This window comes from Kogia breviceps, chromosome 14 (genome assembly GCF_026419965.1).
Source record: "Kogia breviceps isolate mKogBre1 chromosome 14, mKogBre1 haplotype 1, whole genome shotgun sequence".
Lineage (NCBI taxonomy): Eukaryota > Metazoa > Chordata > Mammalia > Artiodactyla > Physeteridae > Kogia > Kogia breviceps.
In genome coordinates this window covers 89770190-89795817 of record NC_081323.1, presented here as the reverse complement: position 1 = coordinate 89795817, position 25628 = coordinate 89770190, and the positions used below count along the sequence as shown (strand labels likewise).

The 25628-nt window shown below is 62.3% G+C and overlaps 1 protein-coding gene across 2 annotated transcripts in view; it reads right to left on the bottom strand.

The window, feature by feature from the left end:
* The window catches only part of MAD1L1 (mitotic arrest deficient 1 like 1), a 318455-nt gene that overhangs the window by 119437 nt on the left and 173390 nt on the right, over positions 1-25628 (bottom strand). Inside the window, exons 12-13 of one of the 2 annotated variants that reach the window (XM_059038555.2) lie at positions 16370-16510; positions 5717-5773 (exon numbers count right to left, since the gene is read on the bottom strand). In XM_059038555.2, the coding sequence (XP_058894538.1) occupies positions 5717-5773; positions 16370-16510 (198 nt within the window). The remainder of the gene's footprint in view (positions 1-5716; positions 5774-16369; positions 16511-25628) is intronic. The other variant, XM_067012804.1, reaches the window with a different exon arrangement.

Sequence of the window (25628 nt, the reverse complement as noted above, 5' to 3'; positions counted from 1 at the left end):
CCCCAAACAGGAGAAGCATTTAAAGCTGCCCCGCCCCACGTGCAGGCTCACTTCCCTCCCCGGGGAGGAGCCTCGTCCTGAGACACGAGGGCCACCACGGTGAGGCCGACGGCCTCCAGCCGGCCTCCGGTGGGCCAGCGCGACAAGGGGCCCACCTCAGAGGACCAGTACTTCGGCTCAACCAACACGTCCCAACAAGCCCCTCGGGTCTTCTCAAACGCGTGACCTCACGCCTCCGTGCCAGGCTTCTGAGAAATCAGCGTTTCTCTCGGGGTTCAGGAGGGGAAGCCAGGTGTCTGGATGCACGAGCAGAGGAGCCGGGCAGGGGTCCAGGGCTGGGGGGGGGGGGCACTCCTCATGGTCCCAGCGGGCGCCTCCTCCGATGAGCCTGACCGACACGCCTGCCAAGGACGAAGTGCTCCAGTCGTGCAGGACGGATCCAGAACGTGAAATGAGTCACCACCAGGCACCGAGGCGCTTTTAATCGTTCACGGGAAGGCAGCTGGCGGCCTGTGATAAGGCCGGGCCCTCCAGCGGGGGTGGGGGTGGGGCTGGGGCACACGGGCGACGGTTGCCAGCGTTGAACAATGGAGACTCACACCCCCTCCTGGTGATTCACCGGCCCTCGACGCTGGCGTCGAAGATGATGCAGTGTCAGCAAGGCCCACTGCGGTGGGCACAGCCCCCGCCAGGGCCACGGGTGGTCTCGCCACCAACCTTACGATCCACGCTCCAGCCCCTCGGAGCCAGAGCAGGCGCTGCTGGTGCTTTGGCAGAAGGAAAGCCCGGGAGGCCTGCGCGCTCCCGGACCCACGCTGCGGGTCTGTCTTCAGGTGGCGGAACCGTGCTGTAAAGCGCTTGTCATCAGGAGGCCTGGAGCAGCCTCGACACGCATAGCCAGGACCACACCGCCCGCTCCGAGCTGCCGCGAAGCAGGAGAGCAGTGGGGGGCGGGAGGTGGTCAGCCGGGCCGCGCGTGCTGCGCCCCCTGTCCGGGCAGTGTTTCCGGGAGGGGCCCCGGGGGGCGGACAGCGGCGCGGGGCTGCGAGGGGCAAGTCCCCCGAGTCAGAAGATGAACATCCAGTCCTCGCTCCCTGAAGTTATACAGTATTGCAGCACTTTTTAGCGTTAGGGTCTAGGGCTTCCCTGGTGGCACAGTGGTTAGGACTCCATCTGCCAGTGCAGGGGACACGTGTTCGAGCCCTGGTCCGGAAGATCCCACATGCTGCGGAGCAACTAAGCCCGTGCGCCACAACTACTGAGCCTGTGCTCTAGAGCCTGCGAGCCACAACTACTGAAGCCCAAGTGCCCAGAGCATGTGAGTCATGACTACTGAGCCTGTGAGTCATGACTACTGAGCCTGTGAGCCACAACTACTGAGCCCATGAGCCACAGTTACTGAGCCTGCGCTCTACAGCCCATGAGCCACAACTACTGAAGCCCATGTGCCTAGAGCCCATGAGTCATGACTACTGAGCCTGTGAGCCACAACTACTGAGCCCGTGAGCCACAGTTACTGAGCCTGCGCTCTAGAGCCCACGAGCCACAACTACTGAAGCCCTTGCGCCTAGAGCCCGTGAGTCACAACTACTGAGCCTGAGCCACAACTACTGAGCCTGCGTTCTAGAGCCTGGGAGCCACAACTACTGAAGCCCATGTGCCTAGAAGCCCGTGAGTCATGACTACTGAGCCTGTGAGCCACAACTACTGAGCCTGTGAGCCACAGTTACTGAGCCTGAACTCTAGAGCCTAAAAGCCACAACTACCAAAGCCCCTGCACCTAGAGCCCGTGAGTCTTGACTACTGAGCCTGTGAGCCACGACTACGGAGTCCCATGAGCCACAACTATTGAGCCCGCGTGCCTAGAGCCTGTGAGCCTCAACTACTGAAGCCCATGAGACACAACTACTGAAGCTCACGAGCCACAACTACTGAAGTCCGTGCGCCTGGAGCCCGTGCTCCACAACAAGAGAAGCCACCGCAGTGAGAAGCCCGCGCACGGCAGCCAAGAGTAGCCCCCGCTCGCCGCAACTAGAGAAGGCCCGCGCGCAGCAATGAAGACCCGACACAGCCATAAATTAATTAATTTTAAAAAAAAAAGAAAAGAAGAGCATATGTTTAGTTAAAAAAAAAATCAAAAACACTCGCTTCTCCAGCCGCGGCCGGCCTGACCTGATTAGGGTGAGAGGCGAGTCAACGATCCAGCTACAGCCAGGGGTGTCTTTCCTGGTGATATCAATTGCACGTAAAGAGAAAAACATCAACTGTGCTCACACTTACTAAGTATTTTTGCTAATTATTAAGAAAAAGTCAGACTGCCTTTGTCTTGTCATCTGCAATTAGCTAAAGATGCTTAAATTTTTCTTTTTTTCTCTCTCCTTTCCTACCCAGTGAACTGACTCCGGGCCAGAAAACAGCAGGTCAAGAGCTGCAGGAGGGAGAGATGTTACGGGAGCCGGGGGCCCCGTTCCCAGCTGACCTGGCCAGAGGGCCTGGGGTTACAGTCAGCAGCCCCCGGAGGCAGACTTGTCACCGTCCAGGCCCAGAAGAGCCCCGCCCTCCTAGCACCAGAGACGCCCCCCGTGGCACCAAGGCTGTCACTGGAATGGGTGAGGGGGGTGACTGTGCCCCCACCCTGTCCCACAATGCACTGTGGGCCACTGTCCCGCTCTTCAGTTTCTTACTTCTCCGTCCCCTCAGGGGTTTACAGGAGAGCAGAAACCTCCCCCTAACGAGACGCACGCACTTCCTGGGTAATCTCGCTCCCTGAGGGCTGGACTGCGGAACTGTCAGGCTCCCAGCTGCCAACCTCTGCACCAGCCTGTCTAGCCTGTATCTCCTCGGGGGCTGCAGGACCGCCCTGGAACCAGTTCCGGAGGGAGGGCAGAGGCTCACACAAGCTCCTGGACTGAGAGTGGCCCACCTGCACTCCTGGGCCCCAGGCACCACCATTTCTCATTTTCCCTTGAACTCAGAAAAAGAGGAGGTCGATGAGACACCACAAAATAAGCTCAAGGTCAGACCATCAAAGGCAGAGATGAGACCTAGAGCACGGACTTGAGGACACGGGGAGGGGGAAGGGGAAGCCGGGACGAAGTGGGAGAGCGGTATGGACATATATACACTACTGAACATAAAACAGACAGCGAGTGGGAAGCAGCCGCATGGCACAGGGAGATCAGCTCGGGGCTCCGTGACCACCTACAGGGGTGGGGTAGGGAGGGTGGGAGGGAGGGAGATGCAAGAGGGAAGAGATATGGGAACATATGCGTATGTTTAGCTGATTCACTTTGTTATAAAGCAGAAACTAACACACCATTGTAAAGCAATTATACTCCAATAAAGATGTCTTAAAAAAAAAAAGGCAGAGATTAAAAACCTGTCTGAGGAGACAACTACAGCCCAGATCCAAAAGCAAGCATGAAAGAACCAGCGTAAGGGGCCCACAGCTCCTGGCTCGCGCACACGAAGGCCGCCAGCACCTCATCTCTGGGCATGGCCGAGAGTCAGCTCAGCCAAGAGCCAGGCCCCGCACTGCCGCCCACCTCTGCAGGGTCGGTACCACTGGGACAAGGCACATTCCATCCACAGCCCCCCATGGAGCACGGTCCCCAAGGTCCCCCAGTGGCCTGGGGGAGGGACCTTGCGCCGAGTTTGGGGGCACCAGGCCTACCAGAGGCTCTCCACCCTGGCTGACATCAGACTTGCCCAGGAAGACGTGACATAACACCCCTGCCCGGGTGCCCCCACCGGTTCTAACTTAATAGGTCTAGAGGAGGGACCAGGCGTCAGGATTTCAAAGCCCCTGGGTGCTTCACACAAGGAACGGAAACGATACGGGCTGAAACTAAGAAAAAGCACAGGCTGGAAGGCACACAGCCCTGCAGCGGCCCCATGTCTCTCGGGTGCCCCGAGAGGAGGTGCGGCGGCCTCTTTGGCTCAGCGCCCCCCCTGGCCTGAAGGCTGGAGCCAGTGGCCAAGCGAAGCAGGGTCTGTCCTCCCTCTTGCCTGGGAGGCACCGGCTCCTAACCACAAGCCCCAGGGCCGGGGGAGGGCCGAGGCACCGGCTCCAAGGCACCCTCACTTCCCAGCCTCGAGGCCGCGGGCATCAGGTGCCCACGCACCCCCTCCTGCCTCGTGCACACCACGGAAACACGGCCCGAGGGCACACGCCAACTCAGGCCAGCGCCGAGAGGGCGAAGTAGGAGACACGGAACACTGAGTCCTCAGGACCTCGTCAAGAGGATGCGTCAGGCTTCAAGGACACCCCACCCCACCCCACCCCACCCCCGGGCGGCAAAGTTGGTGGACCAGAAGGAAGCACCGTCCCCACAACCCCCGCCGCCCCCCGGTCCTGGGTCTGGAGGCCAGGCAGCTGCGCTCCGGCTGCCCCAGGCGCCCCTCCCCGCGGACACTGCCGCGCGGTCACCCGTCACTAGAGCCCTTCCTCAGCCAGCATGCAGCCAGGCTGCCTTCCCACCTCTCGGACTTCTGCAGGCCCAGACGCGCCCCTGCCGCCCCAGGAAACGGCTCTCGGAGGCTCACTGATGAAATCCCATCACCGGGAAGCTCTGGGCTCCTCTCACAGCTGCCCTTACACACTGGACCTAGGGTCCCTCACTGGACATGTCCTTCTCTGCCGGAGTGGAACTGCCCCCCAGGACAAATGCCTGGGGCTGGAGCAGCCGGGCAGGGCTTGGCCCGCTGGGCACCTACCCACTGGGAACACCCAGGTGCTGCCCGACCTTGACTTGGGGACTCCGGACCCCCCAAAGCCCCCACAGCCCAATGTCCAACTGCCTCTCAGACCCCCACGCCTCCCCCGAACCCGCGCTCCCCGGTCCTCCCACCCCACCTGACCCCCGACTCCGCGCCCCGCCCCTGGGCCCTGCTCACGAGTGGGCCCCGCCCGACGGCGAGGCTCGCAGCAGCCGATTCGAGGGTGCGTCTCCTTCCACCCGGCAGCGGCCATGCCCGCTGTGCACGCCCGGGACAGGCGGGGCTGGCGGCGCCGACACCGAGACAGGAGCCCGGCTCCAGGCGCCAGTCCCAGGTGCCCCCGGCAGCTTCCCGGCGCCCCCACCAGGCTGGCGTGTGGCCCGGGCAGAGCAGCCCGGCGACGCGTGCAGACACCCCTCTCCTCCCCACACCTGGGGCCTCCTGTGCCCGGGGGCTTCCTCCCCTCAGCGCCCAGACCAGGGCCAGGGCGGCTCACGGTTTGTACAGGACACGGATGCCGGAAAGCCGGGCCCCTCTGTCTCCCTGTGGGTGGTGAGGAGCCTCCAGATACTGGGGCGCCAGCCAGGGTTCCGGGGCCGTGTCTGCACGCGCCCAGGTGAGGGCTCCCCGGCTGCTCGGAGGGCGGGGCGGACGTGACCTGACATCAGAAGTCAGGCCACAGAGACAGCAGAGAAACAAACGCGCTACAAAGTAGCCCCGCGAGGCTGCAGGGCCCGTGCGGTCAGCGTGGGGTCAGGGTGTCGTGCGGCTGCGACCTGAGCAGGAGGTGTGCCGCCGTCCCCACCTTAGAGCCGGCTGGGGGGGTGGCCCACAGTCTGTGCCGGGGGTGGAGGGGGTGGATGTGTGGCCTGGACCACGGCCGGGGGGCCACACACCTGTGCCTGCAGGGCAGGCCCCGACGCCCTAAGGTACCCAGGCCCTGGGCTTCCCTTTGGCCACAAGGGCCACCAACCCGTCGTGTGCCTCGGGGACTCACCATGTCGGCTCTTTGTTTCTGGCCTCCCAGCTCCTCCAGGGCCTGTGACAGCTGAGCCTTCAAGACAAGACACAAAGTGAGTCAGTGGGCTTTGTCCTCCTGGGGCCGAAGCGACCACACCTCCCCCATCTCTGCCACATCCCCTGCTGCTGGGGGAGACCCCGGATCCCCACTGTCGGGGAAGGGGGGCGGCAGGGACACGATAACTCGCCGAGCCCACCCCAAGCCTGCCGCCTGAAGGTGAGAGAGATTCGGGCTGGAGTTTCGGTGCCCCGGGTAGGAGGCCGCGCACCGGGCCACAGTCTGGGCCAACTACAGCACTCCCCACGAGGGAGCCAGGACGGCCAGCGGGGGGGACACAGTTGTCGAGCCGCAACGAGCCGGCAGAAGCCACCTCTATCCGGAGGACTGCAGTATGAGGCAACGGGGACCACTGGGGGCCGGTGACGCTCGCGTCTCCATCTGTGTGAGGTTCACCAAGCCGACACCTCCGACGTGTGCGTCTGTGCGCGTGTGTGTGCGCGCGCGTCTCACTTCAACGATACAGGACGTTTAAAGTACACCCGTGCTACCACCCAGGAGGACAAACTAGGGACAAAGGGAGGACGGCTCTGCTGCATAAAGGAAGCAGACGGTCAGACGGCAGGGCTGTCAGCCTCTCCCACGGCGGCCTCCGCGCGGAGACCCTAAGAGTGCAGGTGGGCCCTCGGCTGGGGTGGCGGAGCGGAGCCACGACAAAGCCCAGCAGGAAGAGGGGCGGGACCCCAAAGGGCGGAGGCGCACGACGGAGAGGCTGGATGGGAACGGGCGGCTGGCCGCGGAGGATCCCCGCTCGGGGAGGCGACAAGACGGTCCTCAGGGTGAACCCACGCGGGAGCGCTGCCACCGCGGCCCCTCCGGGAAGTGGGAGCTCCCCGACCGGGGCGCAGGGCGCCGGCAGCACCCAGGAGAGGCTCTGCGCCGGGGAAGGGCCCCCGGAGAGCCCACACGGGGGCCTCCGGGAGCAGATGGGCTGGGCGGCGGGAAGGGGCCCTGCCGAGCAGGCCGCCCCACCCGTGAGCCGCAAGCCTGCAGCGCGCGCGCCCTGAAACGTGACTCCTGTCCTTTACACATAGCTCTGCAGAGAGGCTCGGAGGGGGCGTGAACAGAGCACAGCCTCCGGGCGGGAGAGACCAGACCCAGGCCCCCGCAGCCCCCGGGGCCCCGGAAGCCTTCTCCGGGGACAAGATGAAGCAACGGGCGCTGGATTTAGCCTCCCCCTGAACCAACCAGAAAACCCGAGAAAACCCCTGAAACGGTGGTTTCCCGGCACCCACGACGACGGGCAGGCAGCACAGGGCTCGGATCTGAGGGGAGGAAACACGGGAGGCGTGGTCCCCACCACACCGGCTCACAGCCCCGCCCCCAGCACCCCCCCACTTCCCGGGCTGCGGGCGGAACCGGCGGGCTGGGCGCGCAGGACCGAGCACAGGAGGGAGACGGTGCGAGCGGAGGCCTCGCCAGGGAAGGGGTGACCGCGAAGCTGCTCCACGGCTCAGTCACGCAGGGAATTAAAGGCCGACGGCGCCCGGGGTCGGAGGACCGGGGCAGCCACGGTCCACGCGCGCCCCTCGGACGCCTGGCACCGGGTGGGGGCGCCGCGTACCCCCGGGGACCCTGCTCGAGCCCTCGGCGCCCCGGGCCGTCGCCTCACCTGGGAGAGGAGAGCGAGGGCGTGGCGGCCGCCCACCTGGCACCCACTCTGCACTCAGGGTCCTGAGGCGGCGGCGGCGACGCCGGGGTCCCTGCGGGGTGAGCCTCCCACGGGGGGCTCAACCTGCAGTGAGGACACCGGGGGGCCGTGGGCCGCGTCGGAGACTGACCATCGGCCGCTCCTCACGGCTGATCGCGTGGCCCAGGCCGGGGCGCTTCCTGAAGGGACGGCCTCCTGGAATAGCCTCGGGGAGGCACCATCCCTCGAGGTTACGTCCCCGCCCCGGCCGGGCTGGGTGCAGTGCGGCTGGGAGGGCAGGCACATGGCGGGGGCAGAGTGGGGGGACAGGAGGAAGGGAACCGCCATCCCGGGGGCAGCACGGCCCAGAGCAGGCGGAAGGGGACCAGTGACCGCAGGGCTGCGTCAGGCCGTCCGGGGGCACCGCGCTCCTGCCGGATCCCAGGCACGAGCCCCCGGCCCACGCGCCACGGTGAACGCCAAAGGGGGCACTGAGACCTCGCGTGGCCACTTTTACCTCCGAGGGAGAACTGCTGCTCAGCACCTGCCAGCGCAGGAGCCCAGGCGTAGGGGAGAAGCCGTCCCTGCAGCCAGATGCAGGCAGGACAGGAGGCCGCAAAGCCCAAGGTTGCACGTCTCGTGGACAGAACGAGACCAGAGTCTCAGGCCCCCTGTCTTTCGGCTCCACTTCACACACAGGTTTGTGACAAAGTGTAAAGAGAAAAGAGTCGAGGAAGCCGGCGGGTCGACAGGGGCCCATCCAGGCAGTGGCCCATAGACACACGGCTTCCACCTGGCAGCGGCCCCAAGGGGCAGAGAGGGCGCCTCCCCACGTGGACGTCAGCCTGAAGGCAGGAGCGAGCCACGCTTCCTGTGGCCGCAGAGCACGTCGGCACGTAAGCAGGCAGGCGGCGCACGTGCCGGGCTCTGCCGGGCGGTCCTGGCTCCAGGGCAGCCTGCAGGACGGAGGTCTTCACCCCTCAGAACCCACCTATGCAACTGAAGCGGCCGATACCTCTCCCAGGCGTGGAGCATGCCAGGCCCCACTGGTACTCACAGGGCCATGGCGGCACTTCCACAGCGGACCTGGACCCCGTCCTGGCTTTAACAGCTAGCGTAGTTACCCTGCAGGTGGTGGGCCTAGGACCACAGCTGCAACACCCCTGGGACCTTGTGGGAAGTGCAACGTTTCAGCCCCCCAGGCCCCCAGAGCTGGGGAGGACCCAGCAGATCTGTCTTCACCTGCCCTCCTGGCCACTCAGGCATCACTGCAGGGGTGAAGCCAGACGACAGAGATCAATCCCGACGTCTCTGCATTCCAGCCGTGTGACCTGGAACAGAGGTCTGGGCTGGCAGCCTCACGATGTGAAGGAGCACTTTTCAGCTGTTATCCCCTCACAGAACATGGGTTTAGAAGACCTACCCACGGACCGAGCAGAACAGATCAACAAAACTAGGAGCTGGTTTGTTTGTTTGTTTGTTTGTTTTAAAGATAAGCAAAAGTGGCAAACCTAATTAAGAAAAAAGATAAGGCTCAAATAAATAAAGTCACAAATGAAAAAGAAAACAGCACAAAGGATACCATAAAAACACAAAGACTCAAGAACTACTGCGATCAACATTATACACCAAAAAACTGGACAACCTAAAAGAAATAAACACCTAGAAATATACAAATAATCAAGAATGAATCGTTAAAAGAACAGAAAATATGAACAGACCAGTAAAGAGTAAGAAGAATTAATCAGTTAAAAAAGAAAACCAAAAACCTCCCTAAAAAGAAAGGCCCAGGACCACCTGGCTTCACTGGTGAACTTTACCAAACGTTTTAAAAGAGTATTAATACCAATCCTTCTCAAACTCTTCCAAAAAAATCGAAGAGAAGGGAACACTTCCAAACTCATTTTATAAGCCTAGCATTGCCCTGATACCAAAGTCAGACAAGGATGCTACAAGAGAAAAAAAAAAAAAAAAAAAAAGACAAAACCCAAAAAAAACCCACCGGTCAATATCCCTGATGAACACAGATGCAAAAATCCTCAGCAAAATACTAGCAAAATGAATTCAACAGCACATTAAAAAGATCATACACCGTGATCAAGTGGGATTTATCCATGGAATGCAAGGATGGCTCAACATCCACAAATCAATCGACGCGATACACCACATTAACAGAATGAAGGATAAAAATAACGTGGGCTTCCCTGGTGGCGCAGTGGTTGGGAGTCCGCCTGCCGATGCGGGGGACGCGGGTTCGTGCCCCGGTCTGGGAGGATCCCACGTGCCGCGGAGCGGCTGGGCCCGTGAGCCATGGCCGCTGAGCCTGCGCGTCCGGAGCCTGTGCTCCGCAACGGGAGAGGCCGCGGAGGTGAGAGGCCCGCGTACCACAAAAAATAAAACAATAAACAAACAACAACAACAACAACAAAACGTGATTATCTCAACAGATGCAGGAAAAGCATCTGACAAAACTTAATATCCTTCCATGACAAAAATGAATTAGGTACCAAAGGAATGTACGTCAACGTAATACAGCCCACAGCTAATGTCATATTCAACAGTGAGAAACTGAAAGCTTTTCTTCTAAAATCAGGAACAAGGCAAGGATTCCCACTCTCAGCACTCATATTCAACATAGTACTGGAAGTCCTGGCCAGAGCGATCAGACAAGAAGAAGAAACAGAAGGCATCCAAATAGGAAAGGAAGAAGTAAAACTGTCTCTTTGCAGATGTTATGATCTTATTTATAGAAAATCCTTAAAACTCCACCAGAAACCTGTTAGAATTAATGAACAGATTCAGTATATAAAATCAACATACAAAAATAAGTTGCATTTCTGTACGCTAATAATGAACCATCTGAAAAAGAAACTAAACAGTCCCATTTACAACAGCATCAAAAAACAATAAAATCCTTAGGAATAAATTTAGCCAAGGAGGTAAAAGATCTATATACTCAAAAGACATTGATAGTAGACATTGAAAACGACATAAATAAATGGAAAGACATTCTGTGTTCATGGACTGGAAGAATTAATACTGTTAAACTGTCCGAACTACCCAAAGCAAGCTACAGATTCAATGTAATCTCTAGCAAAATTCCACTGGCATTGTTGACAGAAACAGAAAAAAACAAACTAAAAAGCTTCTGCACAGCAAAGGAAACAACATGAAAAGTGACCTATGGAATGGGAGAAAACATCTGCAAACCATGCATCAAGGAGTTAATATCCAACATACATAAGGAACTCATACAACTGAATGGTTAAAAAAACCCAAAAGCCGATTAAGAAATGGTGAAAGGATCTGAACAGAAGTTTTTCCAAAGAATAAAAACGGCCAACAGATAAATGAAAAGATGCTCAACATCACTAGCCATCAGGGAAATGCAAATCACAAGCGCACAGTGAGATATCACCTCACACCTGTTAGGAAGGGTATTATCACAACGACAACAGGCAGCAAGTGTTGCAGAACGTGTTGTGCACTGATGGTGCGAATGTAAGCTGGTGCGGCCACTACGGGAAGGAGTAAGGAGGGTCCTCAAGACACTAAAAATAAATAGAACGTGGCCCTCGCCCCCTGCCTGTGGCCTCTGCACGTCAGATCCGTGTCCAACCGCAGAGGATTCCCGGAGCCCGGGTCTCTGGTATTGTTTTCTCCCTGTTTGCCTCCTGTTTTCCATTTCTCTTCAGCATGTTATGCTGCTCTCATCTTGTAACTCTGTCTCAAGACTTCCCGGTTTGTCTCCCCTGTGCTCTTTCACAGGCGTCATCTCAAGCTCCTTATAGAAGGGGAGCACTAAACACTTTAACAAGGAAGAACAAAATCTGGATCTGGCGAACAACGTAGGCTTCAAGAGCTGCTGTTCCTCCTGAAGCCAGGCCCCCCACGGCCAGGGGGCGGTGACAGGAACGCTGCGACGCGGGCCCTCGCGGAAGGATGGGGGGCCCAGGGGCAGCGGGAGCGGGGTGACGTCCGGGCCCCGCTAAGCTGCGCGTCAGAAGGTACTGCCGCCAAAACCTGCAGCTGGGGTTTCCCACAGACCTCCGTGCAGCCAGCGGCGCCATAAGCTTTTTTAATTAAATAAATTAGAAAAACAAATCAGGCTGATATCTTGAATCAAGGTGGCATGAGCTGCATATTTATAGCCCTGTGGACAGAGGAGGATTCAGGACATAGGCTACCGACTTCTGCAGCCACTTTAAATGGAATAAATAAAATCCGTGCAAAACGGCACCAGAGTCGGGCTACAGGGATCCTCCCAATCTCAACACTTCTGGTTGGTGGCACTGAGATGGTCTGGCCAGAATCAAAGCATGTCTCCCATTAGAACTGGCTGACCAAGCTAAACGGGTGAAATGTAACGACTCTCTGAGACGTGGCTGCTGTGCTTTTCAAATGCCCTGTGCTCACATCTGTGGGTCCCACTCCTTCCCCCGCAGGTGAGAGGCAGGGCCGACGGAGCAGCTCGCCCCGTACCTGCGAGAGGGCGCCTGCCGGGGGCACACCGGGGGCTGGCCAGGCCCCACGGGGCAGGCGCGGCAGCTCTCACGTCAAGCAGCAGGGTCCCGGGGGTCCAGAAAAGAGGAGCTAGAAGAGGGGGTTGGCAACTACAGCCTGCACAAAAGTCCAGCCCACCACCGCCCTTATCTATAGTCTCACGGGCACAGAGCCACACCCACCACCTACCACGGCCGCTCCTGTGCTCCTGAGCTATGCAGCCGCAGAGCCGAGGAGCTGTGACCAAGACCACGTGGCCACACAGCCCACGGCACTACTGTCTGGCCCTTTACAGACAAAGCCCGCTGACCCCTGCGTGGAAAGAGACGGGAGCTTGGGGGTGAGCGAGGAGGTGGAGAGAGGCCAAGGAGGAGAAGGGGGCAGTGGGGGTGAGAGGACAGAGCAGGGCAAAGGCAGAAACAGACAGACACAAAGAGAGAACAGAAAGAAAGGGACGGGAAGGAAAGGGAAGAAGGCTGGAGGGAGAAAGAAGGGCTGGGTGGGGTGGGGGAGGGGCGGGGAGAGGGGCCCTCACCTCCGCCAGGCACCCAGACCCCAGGGCGCCCCGACCCTGAGCCCCAGGCCAGCGCTCTCTCGGGCGAGGCGAGGGACGCTAATCCGTCTACACCGTCAGGCCCGGGGGCTGTGGGGATGTCTTCCCTGCACACACCTGGCTGCTCCCAGTGGCCCCCCCAAGACAGCGGAACAAAACGGGGACCGTGTCGTCTGCGCTGCCGTGCGCCCCCAAACGGTGCTTGCAACGCAGCCGGAGGACAGACGAGTCGCCTGGAGGCTCTGAGGAACCCTTAACAACCGGGTTCTATGAAGTTACATAACTTCCTACCATCTGTCAATATGTGATGCTCAACTAATAAACTTGTGTCAGGCAGCTTGAAGCAGCTTCCAGTCTCCGAGTGTGGGTCGTTCTCCGAGCCTCTGAGACATGAAACGTCACTGTTTAATAAAACAAGAAGAGGAAAACTGCCTGAAGGACACCAGCCCTGCCCTGCGCGGCTCGGCTCCGGCATGGGGCCACTCTGACCTGGAGGGCGAGGTCAAAGCCAGGCGCCTCTGAACCTGTGCCCTCCTCCCTCAGGGCCGCAGGAGCAGACGCACAAGGGACGGCACAGGGGCCTGTCCTGCCCAAACCCCGGCGCCCAGGCTCCAGCCTCCTGAGCCGCAGGCCTCTCCCCGGCTGCTCAGGGCCTCAGAGGGGTGAGACAGGTTTCAGAGAGCCCGGGTGCCCCCCCGAAAGGGGTCAGGCTGGAGGCGGGACGCGGGTGTGGGCCGGGGAGCCCCAGAGCCTCACGTGCATGGAGGGAAAGCATCCGCCCGCTCCGCCCCCCGCCCCCCCTTCACCCAGCGTTGCACCTGGAGCTGCACAGAAGCTCTCGGCTCTACCGGGGAACCGCTGGGACTGGAGGCGGGTCAGGCCAGCATCTGGGTTTTGTGACTCGCCTTAAAGGAGGCTCTGCCACCCCCTCTCCTGGGACCTCCTGGGAGACGGACCGGCAAACCACACACGGGCACACCTGACCCGCAGCCCACGCCGCCCCCTTGCTGGGTCTCCCACCCCCCGTCTGAGCCCAGTCCTTCCGGAAAGGCCTCCAGGTGCTCTCCGCCCCCTGGTCCACGGAGAGGAGGACCACAGTCATCGCAACGGCCAGGGCGGTCCCCACAGGCCAGGCCTCTGCCCCCCACCCTCGGCCGGAGGGCTGAGCACGCCCACTGGGCCTTGTGGAGAGAGGAGACGGGGCCAGGTGCGCAAGGGGACGGGGGGCGGCGGGGCACTCGCCGGGCTCCCTCCACACGGCCCGTCACTGGCCTCGTGGCTCTGGGCACCGAGGACTCCGCCTTCACACCCACTTCGCCCTGGGCTCCTCCCAGCTCTTTCCTGAACCCAAGACCTCCCCCCACCCCCGCCGGCCCCCTTCCTGAACCCCTTCCTGTTCTTCGCTAATGGGCTTAGCTCCTCACGCTGGGGTCACGTTCTCCCTAATCCAGACCTCCTGGGACGAGACCAAGCCCAGGGGAGCCGCCAGCGGCCACCAGAGGGCCCCCCACAGGAACCCCCCCGCTCCCCACCCTGGGGACCCCAGGGCCAGCGGGGGCTGGAGGCAGGCGCCGATGGGAGGTGGGCGCGCCCGTCAGGGCTGCACACCCTCCAAGGTGCTCGGGGACCCCCCCTCCGGGCCCGCGTGGGAACAGCTGGGACACTACCGTGGGGCGGCCCCCCGACGGCCCGGCCGGGCGAATCCAGGGAGCTCGCTGATGGGGCGATGGGGCCGCTGGCTGCGACGCTCCGCAATGAGGCGAATACGCCCCAACCTGCCCAATGTTTCCCATTTCCCCACTTTCTCCCCTTCTACACCACACTCCCTCCCACCCTCCGGACACGGAAGAGAAAAGCCTTCTGCCGTGTATGTGTCTCCCCGCCACTCCTGTCACTTCCGTGACGCTACCGAGCGTTGAGAGAAACCCCTTGGGTCCTGGAGACCCGGACCCGGTCCTCTCTCCTCGAGGGGGCAGCGAGGCGGCCGTGAGCGGTCCGAGCTCTAAGAGGACAGCGCACGTCACCGACAAGAAGACGAGGGCAGAGCTCTCTGGAAGGCTGCAGGTCCGCACGTTCCCTCCTCACACTCCACGCTCAGTCCTAACCCTAGAGCCGAGCCTGCTCCAGCGGCGCCAGCGCGTACGTGAGCTCGGGCACAGGGTCCTTCCGGTAGGAGGCTCTCTGCGGATCCCAGCAGCCCAGCCCACCCAGGACCCCTCATCCTCATCCTCATCCTGCACCAGGCGGCTGGCTCCCCCAGCCCCCCACGGAGGCAGCTTCTCCCAGCCAAGCTCCCTTGGCTCGGGGCCAACCCAGAGCCACACAGCTCCAGTTCCCAGGGGCTCCTAACTGGGCGGGGGGCTCCTGGGGGCCTACGCTTGGCGGTGCCTGGTACAGATCAGGTCAGCGGACGGCTGGGGAGGGAGGGGGAAGGACATCCCTGTCCCAACACAGGTTCCCAAAGGGCTGGAAGGAGACGAGAAGGGGTCTCGGGGACGTGCAGGAAAAAGAACCAAGGCTGAGGAGAAGCCCCGTCCTGTCCGGGGTCCCTCAGTACAGTCTGTATCCCACCCTGGCGGGGCCTGAACCAGGGAGCAGGACCGGCCGGCTCTGTCTGCTGCCACCTGGTGGAGACCGGGAGGCGTACAGTCCTAGACAGGAGCAGACCCAGGCCTGACCCACAGGGCACGGCGAACCCAACCACGGCCTCCGCTTTCCAAAGGCGACGGGTGGCTCCAACACCTAGCGTCAGCCAGCCTTTCCTCAGCTGCCTGCAGACACTCCAAAAAGGCCAGGGACAGAGCCCAGTCGGCCTGGCCCGGGAACGCCCTGCTGCAGCCGCTCTGTGCTGGACCCTTTCCACAAACAGCAGCTCAGGCCCAGGCGGGGCTCTCGGGGGGGATTCCGGGGGGAGGGACTTAAGGGGCTCCCTCCCCTGCGGGGGTCTGCTATGCAGGACATGTGGAGATGGCCTCGCTGGGACGGCAGGCAGAGCCCGAGTCCAGAACGCTGAGGCTGGTCCCAGGGTAACCCCCAGCCTCAAAGGTGGGGGTCTCAGGTCCCCTGTCCTAACACAGGTCTGGGGGCGGTGCCGCCTGGGTGGAGGGCAGGAGGCCATCGGCACCCGTGTCCGGAGAGCACAGGGCAGGGACGGGAGTCCCAGCGTGGACGGGGCGGGGCGGCTGCCAGGGCCGGGGGGCCGTTCCTCTGCCCCTCCTCTGTCTGGCACCTCCCGCCCAGCGCCTGGACTGGCCACGTGAGCCCCTGTGGCGATGACGACGACGGAGAGGAACAGCCGCGGCGGTGACGCTGGCAGAGCTGGTGACGTCCACCCCCCGAATTCTCCCGGAAGTCCGGGAGCTGGAAGGGAAGGCTGAGTGGCCGCCCCGCTGCGCTGCTGACCACAGGAAGGGGAGAAGGGGTCAGGGACTTCCGCTACCAAAGCCAGGAGAGTCCCAGGCAAACCGGGACGAGTCAGCCCCCTGCAGGCAGGACTCAAGGGGAGACAGGGAGCCAGAGGAAGCCGGTGCCCGTCTGCCAGACGCCAGGGGCGGGGCTGTCCCCAAGCCGCAGCCTCGGGCAGGGTAAGGCACGGTGACCACGCTGGCCAACGAGCTCCGAGGTCACTGACAGCCCCTCATCGCCAACACGCAAAAAGCCTGAACACGTGGCATCGGAGGTGCCAGAACTGCCGCCTCGTGACGAACTGGAGCACACACGGTGCCGGACGGGAAGGATCTCTTCAAGACGCCACGGAAGCCCCTGTGCCGACAAGGCTGTGCTGGCGGGAGCTGAAGGCGGCCCCCTCCCCAGCAGCGCCGAGGTCTGCACGCGGCGGCGTCCGCAGCGGCCCCCGCGGAGCGCGCACGGACGCCGGGCCACTCACCTCCATCTCCGAGCTGTGCGCGTGCACCTTCTGCACCATGTCCTCGGCCTCGCGCACGCGGCGGGTCAGCTGGGGCGAGTACTCGGCCGGGGTCAGCTCGCTGTCGTAGGACCCCAGGATGGCACGCATGCCGTCCCGCTCCTGCGGGCACAGAGGGCAGGAGGTCAGGTCCGGGCGGGCGAGGGGTGTGAGGGAGACAGGAGCAGCGTGGTGGGCTTGGGGTCAAGTTCGAGGGGCAGGCTGCCAGGTGGGGCCCCCTGGGTGCCTCCTTGAAGAGCTCGAGCTGGACACTTAGCCCAACAGAGCCCACCAAGGTTGAGACGGGCCCTGGCTGCTCTGCAGCCGCAGCCCAGCCTGGCCAGTGCCCGGTGAGCCCGGGGCCCATCCTCGGGGGGCCACGCTGCCTGCCCGGCCTTGAGCTGCACCGTCTGACCTGTGGTGGCCAGAGACTCATGGGCCAGCGGAGGGCGGGGGCTGCCTCCATCGGGGGTCGGCACCCCTCCCTCCCCGAGTCTGCTGTGTCCCCCAGCTGGGCAGAAGGTCTGAGCCAGCATTCTGGGTCAGTGTGACCTCCTGAGCCCCGGCAAACAGACCAAGGGACACACCAGTGGGGTCCGCCAGCAAGTGGGTGGGAGTACCCCCGCTGCCGCGACTTCTGACCTGGCCTTTGACCCAGCAGCACTCAGAGCGAGGGTCTCAGCAGAAAATTCGGGGGGTAAGGAGAGGTCCCTCTAAGCAGGGAGGCGGCAGGTGTCCAGGAGGACCGAGAAGTCCTCCCAGAGCGCTCTGCGAGGCCCCAGGACCCCCGCGGCACCGGCTCTGGCCTCAGCAAGCTCCTCCCCACCACAGCCCCGAGCCCACGGGGTGCCAGAGGCCGCGGTCCTGGGCGTCACCGTGCACCAGCCACGCCCAGCACCCCTCCTCCCCGTAAAGATGCAGCTCAGGTTTCATGAGGCACACGGACCACACAGCGCTGAGACCACCCCTTAGAGCCACACGGGAGTCCCCACCCAGTGGTAGCCTACTGGAAACGACGATGGCCACACGGCACAAGCCCCGGGAGAGAGGGGTGGCGCCTCCGGAGCCACACGGGAAGACCCCTTCCTGAGATGCTGGCGAAGGGAGAGCAGCAGGGGAGGCCCTCAGAGACTGAGGCTGTCCCCAGGGCCAGGGATGGAGCCGCCCTGGCAGCCGGGGTAAGGGCGCTGGCACGGGAAAAGGAGGCTCCCCTCCCCCACTGTGGACCTGGAACCACGCGGCCGGACTCTTCTGGACCCAGCCCCCAAGTATGCAGGGAGGAGACCTCATTCCTAGCAGGCTGCAGCACGAGCTGAGGGCCGGCACCTGCCCTCCTCCTGCCCCCACGTCTCCCGGCTGCAGCCAAGGAGGCCCACGCCGGCTGCACAATGAGACAAAATCGGGTCCCCTGCAGAAAGCCAGGCTTCAGGAGAGCACCGCTTCGCAAACCTCCCATCCTGCGCATCTCCCGGGTCCTGTGAAACGTCCTTTCAGACTCAGCAGGTCTGGGGGGGGGCCTGAGAGTCTGCCTTCCTAACAGGCGACGTTGCTGGCGTGTGGGCCACAGTGGGGAGCTCAGTGGCCTAGCATGGGCCAGCACAGCCCAGGAAGAAACGGTGGCTCCCACGAGACCACGTCCAGGTCCCAGCTCTGCCCCAGGCAACCCGAGGCCAGCGCTTTCGTCCGCGTGAGTCTCCTCCCCGATCAGCGGGGTGCGTCAGCAGCACATTTCACGGGGCCGGCCGCGACGAGCGACGCCCTCCTGGACCGAGCAGCCGGCCGCCGGCCTGTGAGCCACGAGGCTCACGTGGTGACAGCAGCCCGCTCACCCACACTGGCAGACAGACCTCCACGCGTGGACTCCAGGGCGCAGCCCCTCCTGCAGGCATGCCCGGTGCAGCGGCTGGAGAAGCTCGTGCAGCCTTGCTCCGCACCCCAGCAGGCGCCCCTCGCAGCCCACACAACCGCCAGGGCGCCGCGTCCCGGGCGAGCCGCGGGGCCAGCCCGCGCCAGCACCGACTCCGGGGCACGTTCTCGGACCCTCTGCCCCGTCCTCTCGGCCGCTGCTTCCTGAGCTGGGGCCCGACTGCCCGCCCACCCAGTCTGCCCAGGCCCCTCCTTCTCAGGTGAGACTGGCGAAGACTGGGGGCTCACAGGGCCCCCTCTTCTCCCTCAGGAGCCCGCCAGCCCCCGCCCGCCAAGCGCAGCAGTCTCCTGCGCTCCCGGGCCTCGGGCTGGGCCATCGCCCCAGCACGGACTTCATCATTAGCTGATGACAAAAAATTCAATAAGTGAGAAATTAAACTTACAAATCCAACTGGAACTGGTCACACATCCGTGGAAAATTTGTTCCCGACAGGAAGGTTTATCGAGTGTCATAATTTTATTGAAATCCTGTATCTTCCCATTGACTTTTACGGTTTCGAGCTGGTTACACAGTTACTATTCCCAGAGCGCCGACGCCACGCAGGGGCCGGGGAGGGGCTTCCTTTCATAAACAAGCTGTAATTGTCACCTTTATCACACAGGGGCCGGGGAGGGGCTTCCGTTCATAAACAAGCTGTAATTGTCACCTTTATTGACCAATAAATCTCCAAAATGCTGCCTCCTACTACGGTTCTCTCCTATTATGTCTCCAGGCCAGCAGAGGCGAAGATATAAAATTGAAAGTTAGCTGTACCTCTTACGGAAACTGTTTTGCTGCTTAGTCATGGAGCAGCGAGCACTGGGCTGGTCTGATCCGATAAGGACTCTTTAATGGCAGGTCCCACTTGTGCTGAAGGGCCCTTCGTTTCCACTTGAACAAGCGTGGGGATTAATCCCTGAACGCACAGGCACCCAGCCGCGCAGACGCCTCCGGGTGCAGGCGGGCCGGGGCTCCGCCGGGGGCTCCTCCCTGGGGACCCCCACAGAGCCCCGCGTGTCCCGGCGCGCTTGCCTGTCACGTGACCAGAGCACCCCAAAGAGCGCGCCCACGGCATCGCACAGGGAGAGACGGACTGAGGACGCGGGGGAGGGGGCAGCGACGGGAGTTGCCCCCACGCAGCTTGTTACCTGCGTGGGGCTGGTTAGGAACCGGGTTCCAGGGGCCCACCCGGCCCTTCGGCTCCCTGGGGACGGATTCCCGAAGTGCCGTCCTGTCCCTCAAAGATGCTGAGCCCGCCCTCACCTCAGTCTGGAAACTTCTCCCCCCGGGACGCGTCTGGCCCTCCCGTCCTTCGGGCCCGTCCCCGCCGGCCGTGCGGCCTAGCGCACCTCACCACGCACAGCTCTGCCCACGGCCATCACTGTCTGTCCTTCCTTCTACAACTCGAGCCCCAGGTCTCCCGGGCCTGGCCAGCTCTAGGTGAAGGGGAAACCAGTGACGGGTGGTGGGGAGGAGGGGGGAGTCCTCTCCTGAAAGGCTACGGCCTATTAGCAGGGAGGCAAGGACCCTTCTGCACATGTGGTTTCGTTCAGATCAGGCCTCTCTGCAGGCAGAGGAAAGGGTCCTGCGACTCCAGAATCCAACAGCTCTGGGTGAACAGGCAAAGCCGCGGACGCGGAGAACGATGTCCTGGAGGCACGAAGAGGATGGGAAAACCCAGGCAGGCGGGAGGATGAGTCCGAGAGGGGAGAACACGCGGAGGCGGAGCTCTAAGAACGCGCGTGCACGCGTGTGCACACGCACGTGTGAGATAAACCTTCACCAGGCCAGGTCCCCCAACTTCCTGCTCACCTGGAGGGAGCAGGCAGAGAGCGTCTTGCAATGCTTCTGTCCGTAACGGCCCCTAAGGCCACCAGCAGACGGGCCCCGCTGGCCTGCGGGGCCTCCCGGGAGTTCTGGGAGCACCAAGCGCTACCCTGGAGACCCCCTGCCCGCCGCCCCTCCGTCAGCCGCCCCTCACTGCCCCTGGGGGCAGGGGAAGGGGGCAGGGGTGAGATGCAGGCCTCAGGACGGGCCCGAGGACCGGGCGCGCAGACAGTGAGGGGGCCCCGGCAGACCCCGGCGGGGGGGCGGGGGGAGGCCGCGGACGCAGAGGCCCCAGGCGCTTTAGGCAGCGTCTGGGCTTCCCGGTGCGCACCGCTGGGGAAGGGCGCCCCACACCGCGTGCCCTCGCGGGAGAGCAGCGGGGCTGATGATCAGCTTCAGCGTCAGCCGGCCCTCCAAGCGTGGTAACTAACGCTGAGCTTTGCCGGGCAGCCCCAAAATACGCTGGCGAACCCCCAGGGGTGGAGAAACGCGCAGGCGCCGCACGCACAGGCCGAGGAAGCGCGTGCGGGCGGAAGCGTGTGCGCCGCGGCGACACTGAGGCGGGCCTGCCCCCCGCTGGGTATCGGCGAGGTGCCGCCTGACGCAGGCCCGCCAGAGCCGCCAGCCTGGGCCTGGGGGGGGGAGGGGGCAGGGGGGAGAAGGGCCGGGGGCCCCCAGGGCCTGCGGTGAGGAGGGCCACGGCCCAGGGGAGGCGTGGGGCCCACAAGGAGGACGCCCAGGCGAGCGCTCAGACCCTGAAGGAAGCCGGCACCCCCAAGGGAGCGCCGGTGAGGGAGGAGGAGCGGGCAGCAGCCGAGGGCCCAGGAGGGTGCGAGCACCCCGGCCGGCTGGGCCCAAATCCCGGCTTCACAAAGACTAGCTGTGTGACCTCAGGAAAAATAACTGCCCTCCCCGAGCTTCAGGACTGTGAAACGAAAAGCACACGAAACCTCTCGGGGGCGCTGAAGTCCCAGCAGAGCACCGGGCACGCGGTGCTTTGGCACGGCTGGCGCCCGCCAGGACCGCAGAAGCAGCAGCGGCGCACTCACTGCGGCTCCCACCCCCCACCTCACCTGGTCCTTCTCCGGCACCCAGGGCAGATGGCGCGCAGGACACGGAGAGGCCGGCCCCTCCCGCGGCCCAGCGCGCCCGGCTTCGGAAGCCCCCCACCCGGCGAGGCAGGCATTGCCAGGGGGTTCTCGAGCCCCCTCCTCGGGGGGTGGAAACCGCATCGGAGACGAGGTCCTGCCGATCCCAGAGCGCGAGCCCAGAGGCCGGGGCTGTGGCGCCCACAGCGTCAGGGGCCCCACTTCTGGGCCCTCCTGGTGGGGGGCGGGCATCCCTGAGTGTTTTCACCATCACAACCCCACCTCCCGGCCAGAGCTGCCTCCCGGTTCACCCTCCTGGAGGACCGCTCACCCCCCGCCCACCTGCAGGGCTCCACGGGCGCCCTTCCAACCCAGCCCTTCCACCACTACGAGCCCTCAACAAGTCTGGCATCTCTACCGAACCCCGCTCATCCCACAACGCCATCGTGTTTTAATAAGAGAATGAAATTCACGACCCTAAACGGCTACAGAGTCCCGTTCCAATGGCATCTCCACTCACACGGAGTCAGCAAAAGAAACGCAGCGGATGGAGGCAGAAACGTGGAACTGCCGGGCGGGAGGGTGGAAGCCGGCCTCTGTGAGCTGCGTGGCTGGGCCCAATCCTGGCTGCTCGCTTTCCACGCGAGTGGGCAGTGCAGAGGTGGGCTGTGCCTTCACCTCCTGGGGGCCCCTGAGAGCTGTGATGAGCACCGAGGGGTCCCAGTGTCAGGTGTGTCTGGGTTGGACAAACCCAGGCTCAGATCCTGACTCCACTACAAACCAGCTGTGCAACCCGGGGCAGGTGACTTAACCTCTCTGAGCTCGCCCTTCTCACGCAAAATGGGGGCATGACCACCCAAGGGGGGGGGCTGAAAGATGAACAAAGGTTACTTGATAAACACGAAAGGCTGCCTGCGGAGAGACGGGCTGGGGATGGTCTCGCACAGCCGTGAGGGCCACAGGAGGAGGGGGCACGGGCCCACGGCTGGCACCTCCACCCCCCAATGCCGGCCCCTCACCCCGCCCCAGGCCCAGTGGCCCCAACACGCCAGCTTTCCTTCCGCCAAGTGACGATCTCAGTACCCTCGCACCCAGGCAGGTGCGGCAGCTCACCCACGGGCACAGCCCTTCACAGGCCACAAGCCGTCATGTGTGTCACCCCGCGTGCTCTTCAGAACCGCATCAGGCAGGGCTCCCAGCCCGTAGTCACCGGGATCCAGTGCCGGCGACCAGCTCCGGGACAAGACGGCCGGTGTGGCTGTGGCCTCCTCACGCCTGCCCCTCTGAGCGCCTGGAAGGCGAAACGACAAGAGCCTTCGCCCACGGGCAAGGCCAGCAGTCACCGGTCTGAGGCCCCAGCACATCCTGGCCCTCCTACCACACGGCAACCTGTGGGGGCCAGGCCCCAGGACCGGGGGGGCTCCTCCCTAGCCTCCCGCTCCCGTTAACAGGACCAGACTGCGCACAGACAGCACGGGGCTGGCACAGCGGAGCAAAGGATCCAAGGACATCAGGCAACACTGCCCACCCACCCGAGAGCGGCTCTGAGCTCGTGAGCGGGGTGCCCCTCCCGCCCGCGCCGCCCGGGCACCAGCCGACGAGGCTCCCGAGGGAAGGAGGCCACCCCCAGGGGCTGCGGAGGCGAAGGAACTGACGCGACTTCAACTCCATCTGAAGACAAGAGGCAGGAGAGGCGGCCACCCTCTGAGGCTACAGACACCAGCAAACGGGGCGCTCAAATCACCTGACACGTTCTGGAAAACCCACGGCACTCGAGAAAGATGAGATTCACTTTCTCGCTCTGTGTTCACTGACGTGGAAGCAATTCCGGGAGAAAAGAAGGGACCCCGCGAAGGAGGGGAGCTGCCAGGGCAGCTCGGAAGAGAAGAACCACAGCCTGGCTGGGCAGCCTCCTGGAGGCCGGACGTCCAAGAGCCCAGCGGGCTGCACCCGCCCCCCATGCCCCTCCCCAGGCACGGCTGACGGAAGACGATGTCCACCCACGGCCCCGCCCCGCCCTACGGCGCCCCCTCCACTCTCACATCTCTGGTCGCAGCCCCTAATCCTGCCGCCCTCTCCAGGTACACCTCTGCTCATGGCGCAGCCCCTGCAAGGAGGCCTGCAGGGCCTCCACTGCCGCCCCTTGACCCTGGCTGGTTCTGGGGACCCGGGCCCCACCTCTGCAGCCCCACAGGTCAAGTCAAGGACACGATGCCCGGGGACACTGGCATTCCTGCCCCAACCCTGGACCAGGACATGGCCTGTAACTTCCCCGACAGGTGCGCCGAGTGTCGGATTATCAGGAGAGAAGAGGCTGGAGAAAGGAGAAAGGACGTGGGGAAAGGCGCCACGTCCAGAAGACCGGTGAGCTGCACGCAGCCCGTACACGGGCAGGGCCGAGGGCTGGCACTCGAGACGCTTCTCCTCCGTCTGCCTCCACCTGCACCCTTCCCACCCCGACGCCACGAGATGGGCCGGACGCAATGTCCCTGCCCGACAGACACGAGCCCCTGCCCGACAGACACGAGCCCCTGCCCAAGACCCTGGGCGGGGCGGGGACCTGGGCTACCAGGACTCCCTGGGCCACCCCCACCTGGGCCTTCGCCTCCCTGCGCTGGGAGAAGTGAACCCCAGCCGACGGCTGCAGGTTCGCAGGGTCAGAGGCCCTGCTTCCTCGGGCGCAGCCCAGCGCTGACAGGACAGCAGCCAGAGGCGCTGTGCCACGCCTGGCGACTTCACCTGCACTCCAGCACCGGGACCGAGTGCCCCCCCCCCCCCGAGCTCCCGAGAACAGGCCCGTCCTGTCCCATGGGCTCCGCCGCGTACGGACCCGGCAGACTCCGCCCCACGAAGGCTGCCTCTCCCCGGTGCCGCGCCGCATGTAAACGGACTCCGACCTCCCGGCTCCTCCTCCCGGACTAGGGCTCCCCTGGGGTGGACGTGGATCTGGTCGATATACGGGCCGTCGTGCAGGAAGAAGCAGACGTGTGGTGCCTGCACGGGGTGGGGGATCAGATCAGAGAACCAGGACCAAAAAAGCCAATAACCACAGTGGGCGAACTTGTAAACGCACTGCGCACAGTGGCCCACACACACGCACACACGCACACACGCACACACGTACGTCAGCAGTGGCTGCTGTGTACAGCAGCCCCAGACCCCTGCTGGAAGAGCAGAGCTCCAAGCCAGGCATCAAATACATTCCAAAGATAAAGTCCTAAGGCCCATAAGCTCACAGTGAAAACAAAATCACAAAATACATATGAAAACAGACGAGCAAACGCAAGAATTAGGAGAATGAAACCCACCATATTCAGCAACAGAATAACTGGGAGCAGAATAGAAAATAAGGATGCACACAGTATGTTTAGAACAATAAAGAAAGATCTAAATTACGAGTAAGGAACAAAATGCCAAAGAAACAAGACGGCAATTAAAAACAGAAACAAAACACAAACAAAATAAACCTAAGCAAAGTAAAAACAGACCAAACATAATAACTACAACAGCAATTTAAGTGTGCCTAAAGAGAGATTTCGCAAATTGAACGATAAATATAAAGAACAAACAGAAGAACAAAAGACAAAGAGACAGAAAATATGAAAATAGGCTGAGAGACACACAGGGCAGATGGGAAAGTCTTACAGGTTTCTAACAAAATTATGGAAAAAGAGAATAAAGGACAGATGGGGCAACAATCAAGAAAATAACGTTGAGAAATTTCCAGAACTGACTTTAAAAAATACTCACCCTCAGGTTCAGAAACCATCACACACTCCATAGCGTGGGGGGGGGGGGGACATGCCTAGACACAGCCAGTGAAAGTGCACAGCGGCCCGGACACACGTGGACCCAAGCAAGCAGCAGACTCGGGACGGAATGAGTTGGGGGAGGGTGGAACTACACCTTCCAAGCGCTGGGAGAAAAGAAAAGTTTACCAGCAATGCAGCTCCTCTAGATGGAAGTGCTAATCTGAACAATCAGGACTTCACAGGGTCGCGACACGCCCAGCTCATGGGGTTTGACTAAAGCAGCTGATGAGGAAAAACTATTTAGATGCCTACAAGCTCTGGAAAACAAAGCTGCAGAGAAAGTGAAGAGAGGGCCACCAGGAGTTGCTGAGAGAGATACCTGCGCACGAGTGGCCTCTGGAAGCACAAACAAGAAACCTGGCTGCCTCTAGGCGGGTGAGCAAGGTGGGCGGACAGGGTAGCAGGGAAGGCATACCTCTCGTTGCCTTCCCTCTGGTAACTTTTACATTTGTAAGATGCAGCCATTATCCACTGAATGCATTACTTACTGAAAAAAATGCAAATTGAAAACAGAAAAGTCGGGCTTCCCTGGTGGCGCAGTGGTTGAGAATCCGCCTGCCGATGCAGGGGACACGGGTTCGTGCCCTGGTCCGGGAAGATCCCACATG